Below are 17714 nucleotides of genomic sequence, written 5' to 3'. Positions count from 1 at the left end.
GCAGAGGATGCAAAGGGAGAAGAAGGGGATTTAAAGGAAAAAGGAGACGACAATTCAAAATGTTAAGTGAAAGTAAAATATAGCAATCGATTAGAGGATGCAAAATTCTAGAGAAATTCAACATAATTTCCACAGGAAGACAGTGCTATATTCAGTACTTTAGATAGGCACCAGAATCTGAACTGGACAAATCAGACACGGGGGCTTATTTACATGCCCACTGCACCGCTGTAGAGTCACTTTTTTGGATCCACCAGTGTCACAGTGTGCCTACCCATATTTACAAGAGCGTGTAAAGCCACCCTGTATGGCTTTTCTTGGCCTTGTAAATATGGCTCCATTTCACACCTTACTCTGCATGAAAGGGGTGCTTCATCGGTGTTGCTGTGGGTGTTACAATGCAACATCCATGGAACCTGACACATTCCCTGATTTACAAGGTTTTGTAAACGTGACAATGCGTCAGATTCCTAAGCCTCCCCAGGGCTGGCGTAAGGGAGGAACAATAGGAGAAACCCCTTTATTTCTTCTCGTTTTTCCTTTTTCTATGCGTGCTGCATTCTGCAGCACACACAGAGGAAAACCCCTCTTGTGATTGTTTTTGTGCAGGAAGCTGTAACTTCCTGCGCAGAACAATCAGGCATACAACACAGACACAAGGGTGACAGCGTTGGTGCATGGCTGCCCTTTGTGTGAAAGTGCAGGCAAAAAAAACAACAGGAATGCCCCGTATCTTGCAGAAACGGCACATTCCTGCCCTTTTCTTTTGACGCACGATAGCGCAGCAGGAGGGCTCCCTGCACTGCTTCAAAACATGAATGAGGCCCTAGATGTGCACCTTGGAAGTGGATACAATTACAGATGTGCACCGCACACTTGAGCACAATACTTAGTGGCCCTCCAGAGCCGGGTGCAATATTCAACATGAGGACCTAAAGATGACAGCACTGTTTTTCCGAAGCGGATATTGCTGACACGTCTGCCTTGAACAGCAACGCCCTTTGCGCTTGCCTGATGGTTTTGGCAAGCGTGGACGTCAGCTCATGCCTGGCGGTATGATACACTGCACGCTTATTTCGGTTGCTGTCAAGTGATAATAGTCCACGCATATAGTGCACACAATAAACTGAAGCACCTCTAACCTCTGCAACACCGTATGTTACCATATTTATCTCAGTAATTTTCTTTTTTCCCTTCTCCGAAGGTAGAGAGGCTCAGTTGCAGGGGCACTCTGTATCAATGATTTAAGTCTGCTGCATGGAGAAAAAGCGTGCCAGCTTTTGCATCGGTACCAGGCGTTACCTTTTTAGGAAGAAAAAGCCCCTCCTTGTGGCATGGTTTATTGCCCTGGCCTGGGGATAGGAGGGCATTTGTTTAGGATTACTGGTGACTCAAAGGGGCATCAAAGGTGATGGACGGATCTGGTCTCTCTGTTCCTACCTTGGACTTCGAGGGGGTCCTTTTCTGCGAGAGCCAAGCCGAGGGACAGGAGCAGGAGGGAAACTCCCCATCTGATTGTCCACATCTTGGGGAGATAGAGATATGCAGGTGCGGCGCCCCTCCCGGGTGCCTTTTATAAAGTCTTGTCCAGATGTGGTTCCCTCCTTCTACGACATCCGGCCCCAGGTGACGTTCAGTGCCCCTATCTTCAGTCCTGGGAAGTTCCAGATAAGGTGGGACCTAAAACAGCTGCTCGCCGCACTCCCGGACCAATCTTTCTTCTCTGTCATGATCAGCAATCCATGCCAAGGCGCTCAGGGTCGAGTGGCGCTCGCCTCTTCGTGGCCCGGGAGCTCCCTGTGGCAAGGAGTAGGTCTGACCTTGGTCAGAACGTCGTACCGCACAGTGACGCTACTTCCGGTGCACCCTCTTTCATTTGTCTTCAAGAATCTTGCTTTCTCATGCTTGATCAGTAGACTTTGGGAAATGAGTTGGTGTTCTCAGCCCAGCTCCAATGCGACAGGATTATCAAGCATTGGCAAAGCCAATAGGTCTTCACTGTGGGCGAGCTATTGGCTTTGAGAATCAGATGGGGGTGGGTAACGGAGAGGAGGCGAGTAACGGGATGATGTTTAGAATAAGCGCTATGAAGCTCTAACTCTGACGCTTCATAGAGCTTTCTTTTTCCTTATATTGGGTGGATGGGGAGAAAAACAGTGATTTAGAAGAAACAGGGACGGGAGGACACGTGGGAGAAGAAACAGAGCTAAAGTAGTTTTTTTTTTACAGTGCTATGACATGGCCAGCGCTGATCGCAACAGATCACTTTTTTTTCATTAGAAATAGTACCTGAATCACAGCACGAGCAGCTAATGGGCAGTGGAAGGACAGTAATCAAGCATAATTACATGGTCAGCGACTAGCTGCCGCCTCCCCCCCAAACCGGCACCCAACACCCAGAAACGTGGACACGAGACTTCTTTACTTTTTGGAAGGCGGGCGCTAGTCGCCCGGCCGTATTTATTAAGATATGAAATTAAAAAAGGTTTTAATTGCATGATCAACAATTTATACAAAAATCAGCAGGACATTAGATACAAGTTTTCCAACAAGTTTGAGAGCCTGACCTTAACAAAAACTCTAATACATGTTGTTTCCTAACCGAGTCTAACATCCTCATCTTGATTTTTGTACATTTCTGGCCATATGGCAAGGTCACTACCGGTGTCAGGTCCTACAAGCTGCGCCTCCCCTCGAGACGTGCGCATGCGCAGTGTTACCCCGGGAATTGCCCGGTCTACGCCCTGAACTCCATTTACCCACTAAAGGAGGGCCCTTACTCTGCGCCATCCGGTGACGTCATGAGTCCACGCGCGCGGGGTGGCTACCAGCCTAAGGAAAGCGTGAACTACTCCTACCCGCGCTCCTTTGCAGCATGAATTACCTTGCCCCTGGAGTTCTAGGAGTGGCCCGCAGGCCCCTCCCCCTGGGCGGGAACCTCCATAGGATGATGCCCGCCCCCTCAGACCTCAAATATGTGCTCACCGATAATGACCGTACCGCCACAGGCCAGCATTGTTAACCGACGATCTGGCCTCCCCCCTCTAGCCCCTACCTAAGGAACCCTCCTACTTGCAAATCCCTCTAACCAGGCCCAGATATTGTCAGACCACAAGACCTTCCCTTCCTCATTTAAGTGAACTCCGTCCCTTAAGTAATACCTGTCGCCCCAGATACACCCATGAGGTATTGACTGTAACAGGGGGGCTCGAAACAACCTATCCAACCGTGTGTTGATCCTCTTTACCGAGTGATTCAACGCCCTGACCGAATCCCCCCCCCGCCACTGTAATCGGGGTATGAGTTGCGACCATACTAGTGTGCAACCCGGGCAAGTCCTGGCCATCCACCCCGCCGTTGAGATAATCTCCTCGATCAGAATGCGCCTTCCCAGTGTGGCCAAATCATTCTCCCCCAGGTGAAGTATCACCACTGACGGGGGAGATTGCCGGCGCGCTAAAAGCCCCTGGAAGAAGCCCCTAAACTGGTTGAGACACAACCCCCCTCTCCTGAAGAACGTGATGTCCAACCCCAGTTGCGCCGCCCTTTTCCCCCTGTCATCTGACATAAATACGCATTCTGCTCGTCTTACATAGGAGTGACCCACAATCCAAACACTTTTCTTCATTGTTTCCTGGCTGCAGCTCCGTGCTGATGTATGTTGTTGGTGCCCGACGACAAATTCCTCCCCTGCGTAACAGGTCTGAGAAACTGTAAGAGAGCGGAAACAAACCAAGCGTGAGTGCCATGTAATCACAGCATGTCAATTCGTACATAACGTTTGTAGCATTCTGAGGACCATCTCCCAATTGTCTTCACTCTCTCCACTGGGAGGCCCCCCGCCACCGCCTCAGTTGCTGCCCCAATCCTAAAGGAATGAGAGCCAAACTCTTTTGGGTCAAGACCTGCTTTCCTGACCACCATCTCCAATACCCTCCTGAATTGATACCTGGTCAAGGGGTTACCGTCAGCATGACAGAGCAGTGCCCTGCCCGCTGTGCCCACCAGCAGCCCGTGCAATAATTCCACGTGCCTCACTGGGCAGCAAGGGTTGGCGGGGGCCCGTTGGAGGACTATGGTGTGGCCCCTAGACTCCTGGTCGGTCTTTGACTTCTGAATAGTCACCCACATGGTGTCATCCCTTATCCTCACACTAGCCCTTTGCAAGCCACCCAGTAGGTCTGACTTGGAACCTGCCACAAGTTCGCTAATTCTCAACGCCCCATAGAATGCCAAGGAGAATGCTGCCTTAAAAAGAAGCACCTCCCACTCCGAGCTACAAACAGTGTCCAGCGCGCCCAGTAAAGCTGTCAGCCGCGCTAATCCTATGGGCTTTCTCTTATCTTTATGATGGGCCTGAATACGGCGCCAACCCCTCAAAGCCTTACGCACCAAAAAGGTATTAGTGGGATCACGCAAGCCCCTAGCTTGAGCGTAGAATGACACCGCTGCCCTATGTCTGTTTGCCGCTGCCACCGAGCGCCCCTCCTTATGCATCCATTCTAAATAGGCCGCAAAGCCATCCTCCTGCGCCCATAGCGCCTCCCATTGTTGCCCCAAAAAGGAACAGTAAGACAAAAACGCCCCTTCGTAAGCCGTCTTGGTCCTGGGGGCTAGGCTAGCGACCACGAGGTCCTGTAATCTGGGGCACCAATCTGCCAAAGTACTGCTGGGAAGTGCGCTGGCGAGGGGTCTGCTGTAGGAAGATGCTCCCTGAAAACCTGCATTTTGAAGCGAGAGAGGGAGTCAGCTGCATTGTTCAGAACACCAGGGACATGTTTGGCCTTAAAAACGACATTCCATTTAAGGCACTGCAAAACAATTTCTTTGATCAAACGAAGTATGAAAGGACACCGTGCTCCCTGCTGGTTGATACATTCCACAACCGTCATGTTGTCTGACCAAAACACCACTGATTGATTACATAGGTGTTCGGGCCAGACCATCAATGCCACCCATATTGGGAAGAGTTCCAGGAAGCCAATATTGGTGGTCAGACCCCATGTTCTCCATACCTCCGGCCACTGTTGAGCGACCCACCTGTTCCCTAGGATGGCGCCAAAGCCCACACTACCGGCAGCATCAGTCCACAGGCCCAACTCTGCTGATGTTGTGAGCGGGCCGGGCCAGACCACCCTGCCGTTAAAATCCTCCAGGAATGCCATCCATATAAGCATATCCTGGCGAATTTCAGACGATAGCCGAGTGCGGTGGTGCTTCTCCCTCAGCCCCTTCATTGCTTGAGCAATGGAGCGAGAGAAAGGGCGAGCCATGGGGATGATCCTCAGTGCGAAGTTCAATTGCCCTACCACCTCCTGTAATTGCTGCAGGGTGACCTTATCTTTCCGTAGGCATAAATGTAGCGCTGTTTTGAATTTGTCCACCTTGTCCCTAGGCAATCTAAAGCATCCCTCCACTGAATCAATCTCAATGCCGAGGAATTCTAAGCAGGTGGTCGGGCCAACAGTCTTCCCGGGCGCAAGCGGGACACCAAAAGCCCGCATGAGCACGCAAAATTCCTGCAATGCCAGTGCACACTCCTGAGATCCCGCTGTACCCAGGAAGAGGAAATCATCCAAATAATGCATGACCTGCTGATGGCCCGTCACTTGTCTCATGGCCCATTCAAGAAAAGAGCTAAACATCTCAAAGTAAGCACAAGATATAGAACAACCCATGGGCATGCATTTATCCATGTAGAACATATCCCCAAAGGTGAAGCCCAAGAGATGTTGATCCGCTGGGTGTACCGGGAGGAGGCGAAAGGCTGATTCTATGTCTGATTTCGCCATTAGCGCCCCGGGCCCCGTGGCCTGTAATAAGTTAACAGCCTGATCAAAAGAGGCGTACTTAACGCTACAGATACCCTCGTCAATGGCATCATTCAGTGACGCCCCCCTAGGTGCTGACAGGTTGTGGATCAATCTGAATTGCCCTTTCTCCTTTTTGGGGACAACTCCTAATGGGGAACACACAAAATTAGGTACCGGCACTTCAGTGAAAGGGCCAGCTATCCTGCCTAACGATAGCTCCTTGTCAATCTTGGCGGCCACCACAGCTGGATTGTGTTTTACCGACAACTGGTTTTTACAGTGCGCGCTGCCTGTGTATCCCGCTGCCGGGATCCTAAAGCCTTTAGAAAAACCTTCTTGGAGTAGGGTGGCCGATGTGTGGTCCGGGTATCTGTTCAACCATGGAATCATTGCCACCACATCCACTGGGGTGGGGGGGCCTAACCGGTTTGTCTTACAATGGCTTTCCCCTACCCCTCTGTCCCGTGTTTCCCTGCTTGGACCTACAGGCAGTTTCTGGATGAGAGGGGTGACCACAGGAGGAACATGCATGTCTAAACTTACACGCGCCCCTTGTGCAGGTGCGCCTATTAAAATCCCAGCACACCCCTTTTTTCTCTGCCCCACTAGCCCTAAACTTCCCAGGCACCTCACTCGTTTGCGGGGGCCGAAAGGGCTGTTGAGGTCTAGCAGAGAACACCTTGACTGAACCGGAGAACTGAGGGGGGGGTGCATTATCCGAGAACTGTTTATGCCAAGACATGGAGTCCACCGTGTCCCATGCCAATGTTCTATTAAATTCCAGTGCTTTCCTGAAATTCACATCATACCCTTTCCATGCCTCCCCAGAATACTGTTCACTCCACCCCACAATCCTGCTCGAGTAGCATGCCAATGGCGCCTGTAAATCTGGAGGTCGTTCAGCTTTAATAGCAGTGAATACAGCCCAAGCCTTCATCCAGTTGATCAGAGTTTCCTCAACCCTAAATCTAGCACACTGCACCCTCCATTCGCTTGGGTGCATCCACTTGGGTGTTTTCGCATGCTCCATTTCCCTATTATCTAACAACAAAGAATAAATATATACATATTTATCTGCCCAAACCATCTCCCTCACAGCTAACGACACATGTTGAGCCAAATTCTCACTCCTGGAAGGTAGAACACCGTCCCCCAAGAGCGGCAATGCCACTTCCTTACCAAGTGCGGGCACCGGGGCCGGCTGCCCATTAGCTCCGTCCGGCTGGGGAAGACTTGGACCTGCAAGGGGAGAAGATACTGGCAATGCAACACTGTCGGCGACCGCTGCCGATTTGATTTTTTCTACAAACCTCGCCGCCTCTGCTGCATGATCTGCAGAATTTGGGAAAGCTCCCCCTTTTTGGAGCCATGGCATCAAGGCCGTTATCTGGGACAACAATTCAGGGGGCATTGAATCCAAATTCCCACCCGGGACAACAGGTACCACTGGGGTTATGCCCAGTGGTACCGGCGCAGTAGGCAAGGCGGGTGCCGGGTGTGGCAAGCCTGTAGCCGGGATTGTGGGCACCGGTGGGGGAGCAGACGCTGCGTCTCCTGGTGGACCTACAGGCACCGGCACCACGGGGGCAGGGGGTGTAGGCATAGGTATATGCGGGGGTGGGACGACCACCAGCGGCACGGCAGGTACCGGCTCTACTGGCCCTGGGGCGGGTGCAGCATACCTGGGTCTCTTGGACTTAGACTTCCTAGGTGGGGTAACAAAATCCCCCCTTGGCAATGGTGCCACCCTCTGGCGGATAGGCCTACCCGATGGGCCAGGGGCATCACCATGCCTCTCATTCAACCGCGCTTCCAGCTCATCTACCTTCCCTAGCCGCTGTTTAATTTCGCCCATCTCCCGCATCATGGCCCGCATCATAGCCTCCATGTTGGACCCACCTTTACCACCCCGCGGCCCTGGCATGATAAAAAACCCAACAACCAGCTGCCTACTCTCCTAATATCACTACAGGCCAACTTATGTACCTTTTAGATGGAGGGTCACCAGGGGGCTTTCAGCACCATGCAACGGCGACCGCAACACTAGCGGCTTGTCCGCTTATGTAGGGGGTGAGTAAACCTAATGTAGACCCACCCGGCGGCCACCAGGAGCGATGAATGCCAGCCCCCCGTACCCCTCTTACCGACCCCTCCTGTGTCCTCGCCGGCGATGATGGTCTGCGGTCACAGCCCCCACCACGTTGCGTGCCCTGTCTGCGAGTGAAATGTGCCAATAATGTTGTTAAGGTTGCCTGGAATTGAAAAAAGTATTAATACCGTGTAATAAAAGCAGGAACAGGTTTTAGGAAACCCAACTTAAATACAGAGGACGGTTGAACCCTCCCTGTTAACCTCACAGGTCACAATCGCAAAAACAATGGCCGTTTTAACACAATTCTAAAAACCTCACTTCACTATAATCCGGGTACCACTTAGTCTCGAACAGTCCTGAATAATATTTATCACGGGGCACTTTGTTTTATCCCTTAAACACTGATGAAAAGAAAACAGGACAAAAACGGCTTAAGAAATAATCAACTCGCTTTTACACGAGGGGTCTCCCCTCCAGGCGCTGCCCTGGTCGACCCTGCTTCGCGCCCCTCAGCGAATTGTGCTAGTGAGCGCTAAACAATTGCTTTATATTGAGCTTCAATATACAGCGCTAGTAATAATGATCCCCTTTGCACGTTTGCCAAACTGCTTTTTTAACATGAGCATCAACATTCGTCGCTTATATTAATAATCCCCCTTTTCAAAGCGCACACTCAGCCGTAGGACCGTCCGGAAGCGAGCTCTTGTCCCGCCGCCCACAGTTACAATTCAGCCGGTTGTTCCACAATATTAGGCAGCTCCGACAAACCCCCCCCCGCCCCGCACAATACCTCACGAGGCCTCAAGCGGCCTCTACCACGCTCCGAAAACAGCCTCTCGCCCTTGTTGCTCCGCGACAGGTCCCGGCTGCTCTCAGCTCCCACGATGCGGTGCGGCTTGCTCAGCGCGGCTCGGGTAGTCAACACCGGACGTCCCAGGCCTAAAAAGAAAGTGATATTCACAGCGTTCCCACGCTGAATCTTGATCCGCAGACGAGGATCGCACCAAACCGCTCTCTCCCGCCGATAGACCGCGGTCCTGTAAAACAAAGCAAGAAACGTTAAAAAACAAAGAAGCCCCGAGCGCGGGGCGCACCGTACTGCGAGGGAGCGTCCAGGGACAAGGGGGTCTCCTGGGCGCTCCCCACCTCTTTTTTCCCGAGGGGCCAGGCGGGGGGGGCACGCCCCCCCGGCCCGCCCCTCATGTAGCCCGCCCCCCCTGACCCGGACCTTTTTCCTTGTATCCGGGTCAGGGAGGCCTCCAGCCAATCGGTGGTGGGTCGCGCCCCCAAGGGCCCGCCCCCACCACCGAGAGACACCATCAGGGGAAAGGGGGGGCGACGGTCGCCGCGCCGCCATGCGTGCGGGGGGGCCGAGGGCCCCCCCTTTTCAATCTGTGCTTGGTGCTTGCGCCACAGAAAGAAAAGGAAGAGACACACTGCAAGGCTGTCCAATTAGAAGACAGCAAAGAAAAGTAACGATGCGAACGAATGGTAAGCAATGGGTAAGTTCCCAGCCCATTACTAAGCACAAGAGTTCCGCAAGTAAGAGTGCATGCACCAGCACATGCTCACGCACGCAAGACCTAACAAGCATTTGCAATGATGTACTTACGGGGATCTAAATTCTGGAAGGTGAGTGCTTAGGGATTACGAGCCATGCTTCTGTGAGAGAAAGAGAGCGTGCATGTGTGCGTGAGAGAGGGAGAGAGAGAGCTTGTGTGCGTGAAAGAGAGAGAGAGTTGAGGCTGCATGGCAGAGCATGTTGGGGATCCCACAGCAACCCTCGAACCCCTGTAGGCATGTGTTTCGTGGAAAACATGAATATGAGTCCAACTCGAGGTTTGTAGGCATGTGTAGGGCACCCTGCCATAAACAAGGAGAGACAGATGGCAGACTGAGAGTGAGTAACCGAGAACGAGGAGGCAGAGGCCATGAGACAAGGCAGCGCTGGGAGGGGGGCTGGGCAGAAATGCGAGTCACAGCCTGGCGGCCGTGAAGTGTGAAACAGTGGGCGGGGAGGCAGGAGCAAATGGTAAGGGGAGCCTTTGAAGAGCAAGGCAGGGGGATAGAAGCGCGTTCACGAGCACGTGCACTTCTACAAATCTGGATCGTAAAAGTCAGCTTTGTGGTTTGGTTGCAATAGGTCTCTCTGTGAGACCTAAAAAGGAAGGGGTTGCATGCGCTTCATCATAGTATCTGAACAAAAATATCAATTGGAGGAACATTTACTTTGCTTGTGGACATAACTGCAGTTAAAATGTGTCGTTATGAAAAGGGGGCATCCCTCTGTTTTTGCTTGCAGCATTGCCAGCCTTGGACTATGTAGTCATTCCAGTCATTGAAGACGCCTTGACCCCTAAGGACAAAGGCATCTGAAGAAGCAGTCAGCATTTGTCCGGTTTGCCTGGAAATCAACTCACTTTCACCTACTTGACCATTTTCTTTTCAAAATACGGTTTCGGATACAGAGCGTGTTTGTCTGAGCACAGCATCTGGTTGCTATTTAGTGGTAAAACCGAAAAATTAACCAAAGAATCTCTTGTCACTCTGAGTGAAAATGCAAAAGGCTGATGGCCAGTGGAGGGTCACTAATCAAGCATAATTAATCTGTGCTTAGCCCCTGGCCACAGGACGTGACACAGTGCAAGCGCTGACAAATTAGAAAGCAGCAAAGAAGAACTAAAAAGATGCAATCAATTGGCAAGCAATATAGGGAAGTTCGAAGCCCATTACTAAACACAGAAGGCTTGCAAGTGAGAACGCATACGCTGAAACATGCGCATGCAGGTGAGACCTAAAACCAGGACACAAGTCCTAAAAAAAAAGAAGGGGGGGGGATGCTGTCCCCGGAAGTGACGTCATGACAGGAAGTGACGTCACGAAAGGTGGCTTGCACGATGGGGCTCATGCCTCCCCTCGCTCACCCCTTAGATGCGATTGCATCTGAGAAGTCAGCGCATGAGCAGCGTGCTGTGAGCTCCGAGCTCCTCGTCCCAGAGAGTGAAGTCCAGCTATTTGGCAGGGGGACAGCGTCCACCCAGTAAAATAAGTGGGTGGACAATGTCCACCCGCATGGTACCCCGACTTTAGCCCTGCCTAAAACCTATGGGTGCGAAGGAAACTTGCTCTGCTTCTACCTGCTTCGTTTTTTGTGTCAGAAGCCTGCACCTCGCCTGAAGTGCTGTATGGTTTTAATCTCTATAAAGGAAGCACGAGCAACATCTACCCATACTATACTTGTTCGAAGTGTTTTGGAAAATGTTGCCTGCTGCTGGCCATCCTGTGCTTGCCGATCGATTGATTTATTTATAGACTGTTTTAACCCCCAGAGGCTTCTTGGAGCTAGGGAAGAACAATACAACAAAGATGAAACAAACACAACACCCTTGTGTGTACAATGGTAATTCACGCAGCTGCTGACACTTTTCTTTCTGTGTGATGGAAGTGGTACTGCTTCGGAGAATTGTTCAGTGCATGAAGGATGTTTTCATGGTTTGATTCTTGTATTGCACACGTTTTGTGTGTCATTCGAATTTGCAGTTATGCAAACCATGAACCACTACAGGGTTTTAGGTGGGCTGGGTCCTGAAAGGTCTGAGTACTAGCAGTGATTAAGAAAGGCAAGTGAAACAGGTCTCTTTCGTGCTCTATATTTAGCCCCTTAGTCTAGTCTACCCAGCCAAAAAAACGGGAACAATCGCAGACTGCAGCAGGTGGGACAAACACAACTTTTCCCTGAGCCACTTGCAGCAGTTTTGTGGCTTACTGTTGCACTTCCCCGGCCTGCACCAAAGACAAGTAATAGAAGTGAGAAGGCCTGGTGTGGGGCTGGCCCTCTACCCATGGCCATCCCCAAACGTTGCCTTCACCCCTCTTGTTTTCTGAAACTGTTATTGTTGACTTTTAGGACTCTGCACACTTTACCTCTGCTAACCAGTGCTGAACAGTTTGTACTCTCTCCTTTAAACATGGTAAAATTTGCTTACAACCAATTGAGACATTTAATTTGCTTGTAAATCCCATGCAAAGTGGTACTACATGTACACAGGGCCTGTGAATTAAATCTTACTAGTGGGGCTGCAACACTTTTTGTGCTCCCCCACTTAAGTAGCCATTTTAAACATGTCTCGGGTCTGCCACTGCAGCCTGTATGTGCAGTTTTAAACTGCCATTTTGATCGGACAAAATAAACCTTTTGCCAGGCCTAAACCTTCTTTTCTAACAATATAGTTCACCCAGAGGTTAGGCCCTAAATAGCCCATAGGGCAGGGTGCAGTGTATTTAAAAAAATGGACATGTACTTTTAATTTTTTCATGTCCTAGTAGTGAAAAACTCTCACATTTGTATTTCACTACTGCATGGCCCACCTATCCCATAGGATAAAATTAGGTTTCCTTATTACATTTAATAAGTGAACTTTCAATTCGCAGTTGGTGAACAGTTCAAGTTTGGTGTCTAAAGAATTGTAATTTAAAGCCCTAATTAATTTTCACATTCTGAAAATAGCGTTCCCCTCCTGGGGAAACGTCCACTGAATGCACTGTCTAGATCCCCAAAGGAGAATAATTCAATCCCCAATTCAAAAAGTTAGTTGATTCTCAATTGTTCAGGCTGTCTTTATTTATTCATCAATGTCTCCGTTAAGCTTTCACTGATCAATCAACATTATATCATTCTGTGTTCGGTTTCATCGATGTCTCTATTCATTTGAGCAATTCATTCTAGTGATATGGATAATCCCAATGCATTTTGAGCTAGGGTTGCCCTTCATCAGGGGATAGCATTTCTAAAAGGAAATGTAACGAAGTGAAAATGAATCCACCTGTGTAGAAATCAATATTACAGTCACCCTGTGAATCCTGAGTTAAATATAAATCGTGTGACTGTGTAAAAATGAAAGACTAGATAAAAATTACCCATCTCCATAACATGGTTGGTGCCTCATCACATGTTCATAATCAAGAGTGTCAACCCCCGTAGATGCAACAGTGGATGTGCAACCACCTGGTCCTGAAGAAAGCCTAATGACCCACCCTGGTGACAAAGGGCTGAAACATGTCGACCGCTCACGCATTTTAAACTGGTGCAATAGAACAGTAATTCCTCTATTAAAGCACCACCTTCTTTTTAAACCTTACCCCATCATAATCAGAAAAAACAAAGCTCTGATAGATGAGAAGATATTTTATCAACACTTCACACTAACCCTCACTATCTCTGATCACTACTGCGAATACCATTTGGTGTCCCTCCAGGCAGAGGAAAGCACAATTAAAGTCCCAATGATGATGCTTTTCACATAATATCCACTACAGAAAATCAAGATATATACCACACTTACTAGTTCCACGTAAATGAGTTTTTTTTAAGACTGAAACAACCCTAGACCCTGGTTTAAACAGAATGAGTGATTCATTCTCTCTTGAATATTTGCCATTAATGTCAGTCCTCATAAACAAACTTAAAACTTGTGGTGGAATAATCACGTATTGACGTACAACCATTAGCTCAACAACATAATCCATGTGTTTAAAAAGTGACTCAAAGAGGAGTGTAAACCTTGCTGACAGTAACCCATGAGTGCGATAGAAGAGTAAACGGAAACATGTGAAACATGCAAAATGCATAATTCAAGTGTGCTGTAAAAACGTCTGGCATAGAAATTAACACAACCATGAGTGCCAGGGTTGTGTTAATTTTACTCTTGAATTGCTCTCCCTGCTCCTTATGGCCACCTCCACTGTAAATGGAAATCTTCTCACTGGAATTTAGAAGGTAACTTTTCCTAGACTAATCTGGTCCCTGTATCTAGCTCATGTTTGATCTTGGTTGTACTGCTTCAGACTTGAAGCAATAGGACACACTTAAACTCAGCACTATCAAAATGAGGCAAATGTATTTATCACAGTACCTTTACATGACACACAAAAAAAATCTCAGAACTCTCAAAATGAGACAAATAAACGTATCAAGGTGCTTTCAAAATAAAACACGTGTAGATATTAATACAGCACTTTTAAAAGGATGACAAAATATACTTGGTAATTCACGTTTCCAGATGTCAAATGAATATAGGGAGTAAAAATACAAAGCAGATAAGCACATTCTGGTGAACATTCTGGCCAGCATGACTGGGGTGCCCTCACAGCCAGGCAGAAGTCTCGATGAGGATCACCAAGGTTTCCTGTGGCAACACGTCCATTCCACGGTGAGCTCCTGTCTTAGAGCCAAGATTCCCTGTCTTTAATACCTTTTACTCAACTCAAGGAGAGATTTCTGAAAACCTCCCCCCTTCTTTCTGTTGTGAAAGCCATGCTGACCGTACCTGTCTACATCCCGGTCAATCACAGAAGCTTGGCAGACCCCCATGTTTGCTTCCAGGCAGAGCCGTACAGTCCACACATTTTTCTGGCTAAAACAATCTTAACCCTGTGAATGTTACCAAGCTTACTCTGCACAGTGAAGGAATAAAACAGGTAAAGAGCAAAAACATCCTCTCCTTACCCTGTAACTGCGTGAGAGCACAGAAAATGTGTCAGTTATACAAAATAGAGTCGATGGCCAATGTATCATTCCTCGTAGTATTACAGCGGACGGCCTGACTTGTGACTTTTACCTCAGGTAAACTACCATTACAACACGTCCCTTTACCATGCATCTTTTACTTTGCAGGTCCCATTACAATTCATGGTTTAACAATGCATGCTTCTACAACGCAAATACCGTTTCTACGAAAATACCGTTACAACGCAAAGCAGGTAAGTAATACATCTTATTAAAAAAAATACCAGAGTATTAATTGTGAGTATTAATTACATAGTGACTTTTGCAAGTAATATTAACATATATGTATAAAAAGAGGAAAAAATAATCTGAATTATTAATTAAAAAGTGCAGTGAAAGCAGAAAGAATCATTAAAATAAAAAAAGTGGATACAAAAATGACTAACTAAAATAAATAATGAAATATTATGTTTTGCCTAATAAAGTTTATGTGTAAAAAAAGGATGTTTTGAAAAGGTTTGACAATGGTTAAAAATGCCTAAAATTGTCAGTTTTCAGTTTTTAATTAAAAACAGAACATAAACGCAAAATTTAAAAACGTCATACGGAAGATCGACTCGCTAAGGAGAAGAAGCTTGGTAGACAGGGGTACAGATAAGACGATTATAAATTATAATTTAAGAGTTATGAAATGTATAGCTAATGGAAGGAGAATGGAGGGAGGTTAGTTGGATTAATGTTGAGTCAAAAAGTAACGTATTATTAAGTGAAAAAGAAATCATAACAAAAGAAAGGAAGGTACAAGAAGGAGTAGTTCGAGACTTTTGCTTTATTAACAAATTCAAAAATAATATAAATGATAAATGTAGGCATTATTTTACGATGTGATAGAGGATATTCATAGAACAAGAGTACAGGATGAAGGAAAGGGGAAGAGAAAGGAAGCATGTAAGATATCTGTCAAGGTAAGTGGAAAAAGAAAAAGGGAAAGAGGAAGACTAATAATACAAGAAAGGAGACAGTAAGGTGGTATATAGAAGATGTGTCTACGTACTTAGAGTCGAAAAAGAAAAAGAAAGATAAAAAAATGCAGTTGGCACACATGGTTTGTAAAAAACTGTACAGACTCAAAAGGATGAAAAAGAAGAAAAAAGTGTAAAGGGAGAAAATAAATTATTATTATGTTTAGATATTTTAAAAAGAAGGTTATCAGCGTGGTCCCATGGTTGATACGCAACAAATAGGTTCTTGCTCCCCCTCAGCCAGATGGGGAGATAGTCAGCAGTCTCTTTTATACAGGGCCTCCGACAGCCATGTGCTCACAACGGACTTAGGCCACCAACAGTATCCGTCCATCACTCTGCTCCTCACCTTGAATAAATCAGGGTACAAACATGTCGGGTGCAACGTCCCTGCATTCGAGACCAAGTATCAGGCATCAGGCAGTCGGAGCGTATCGGCAGCAGCACCAACTGCCTCACCGGGTCAGTACCTGGTACCTCACAGGGAGCGGACAGGGCCTCTGGGACAGGTGCTGCAGTTTTGATGTAGGGTAGTAAACTACCATTACAACAATAAATAAATAATACAAGAATTTAATAAAAAAAGAAAATCTCTGACATTTATTTACATACCAGAGCTAGAATAATGAAAAGTCAGATTATTTGGTTTTAACAAAAAATGTAATTGTAATTTTCAAATAACAATAAATAGAAGAAAAAGGCAAGCTTTTTAAAGAAAGTTTCATTTGTATTGGCAAAACATATTTTTAATTGCATAAATAATATGTTTTTTCATGGTTAAGTATTGGTGTCTATGTACATAATTGTCATTTTTCAAATTTATAGGGAAAATAACAACATACATGCATTGACCTGAAAAAGATACGAAGTTTGAGAAGCATGGAAGTCAGGTGTCCAGGTAAGAGGTATTAAAACTTGTTTTAAAAAAGTTATTCGTAGGACAGTTTAATGTAAAGAGATAGGAGGGAGGTTTCTAGTATTGTGGCGTGTCTATGATAAATGAAAAAAACTACAATTATCATGTAAACTTATTCCTACACAGGTAGCAAGTTCAAGCACATGTAAAGGTCTATTGGTTTAGTAACACTATTTAAAAGATATTACTAATCCACAGTGTTATGAAAAGAAAGAATTACAATTAGTTTTTTAAGGCAAAGTTGCATTTGTAGAAAAATGGAATGTGACAAAGGAGATGAATCCATGAGAAAAAGTTGGACAAAAATTATAAAAGTTAGGATGAGGTTTTCCAATTGATTTGTTGAAGGAGTTATGCCAACCATCAATGGCATTATTTGTTTTGGCTCCTCCCTCTAAGCAGGTTGTGTAGCAGTTCCATCACTTCACATGGAAACGTGGCTTCCTCCTGTGACCAGACCTGCTTAGATGGCCAATCCATGTGTCTTGAAAATAATTTAGAAGGGGTGCCAATTTATCTTCATTTTCATTAAAATATTCCGAATCAGTAATAGATGTGTAGTACTCATCTACACTGTCAGGAGGGACAAACAAAGTGCAGTTAGTTTTTTGAAGTTCGAATTGAAGTTTACTGTCTAATATAAATTCTTCAACTAAGGATGCTTTTTGTATTCTACGCCAAAATGCATGTGAAAAGTGAAAACAAATCCTTAAAGTTGGGTAATCATGTACAATTTGGTAATTTATTAAGCATAGGTAATTCAAAATAAATTAACACTGTTTTAAATGTAACCACTGACATAAATTCAGTGTATGTTGAAGTATGTTTATCAGGCAGTAAACTGTATACTAAGGGGACTACTGTATTATTAAAATAGGCATGAATTGTGTATATTTGGGTGAATGGATGAGGCATTGATTTAAACGTCCCATCCATCATCCAAATATCACTATTATCTAACTTAACAAGATTACGGGGTGTGCTAAAGATAAGGATCCCTTTAAGAGGGTTTTGGTTGTCATGCAAAATGATGGGTTCTTTAGTGACAGTTACTGAAAGCTCAGGCGGAATGGTTATGTCACAGAAAGATTGGGGGTAACACATTTGGGGTTACTTGCCTGTTTTTACACTGAATAATTTGGCGTAAATTGTGGATTGAAGGCAGTGAACTTGCTACATGTGTAGGAATGTGGTGGGACACCTCCCTTAAAACTGAGCCACAGTTTTCATGGGAGGTGGCTGCTTGTTCTTTCATTTCATTAATATTTTCTCTTACTTCGATCTCCATTGCAGAGGCAGAGTGGTTATGCTCCGTGCTTCTTACTACAGTTTCACCAAGAGTAACTGCTCTGCCTCTGCAATGGGA

General features: G+C 46.6%; 1 protein-coding gene across 1 annotated transcript in view; it reads right to left on the bottom strand.

Moving 5' to 3' along the window:
* The window catches only part of CUZD1 (CUB and zona pellucida like domains 1), a 253994-nt gene extending 252428 nt beyond the window's left edge, over window positions 1-1566 (bottom strand). Inside the window, exon 1 of the mRNA XM_078643992.1 lies at window positions 1441-1566. Coding sequence (XP_078500118.1) covers window positions 1441-1525 — 85 coding nt within the window. The 5' untranslated portion in view covers window positions 1526-1566. The remainder of the gene's footprint in view (window positions 1-1440) is intronic.
* Between the last annotated feature and the right edge of the window lie 16148 nt (window positions 1567-17714).

This window comes from Lissotriton helveticus, chromosome 5_1, assembly GCF_964261635.1.
Source record: "Lissotriton helveticus chromosome 5_1, aLisHel1.1, whole genome shotgun sequence".
NCBI lineage: Eukaryota > Metazoa > Chordata > Amphibia > Caudata > Salamandridae > Lissotriton > Lissotriton helveticus.
Note: the sequence above shows the minus strand (reverse complement) of the source record. Positions and strands in the feature narration are given on the sequence as shown.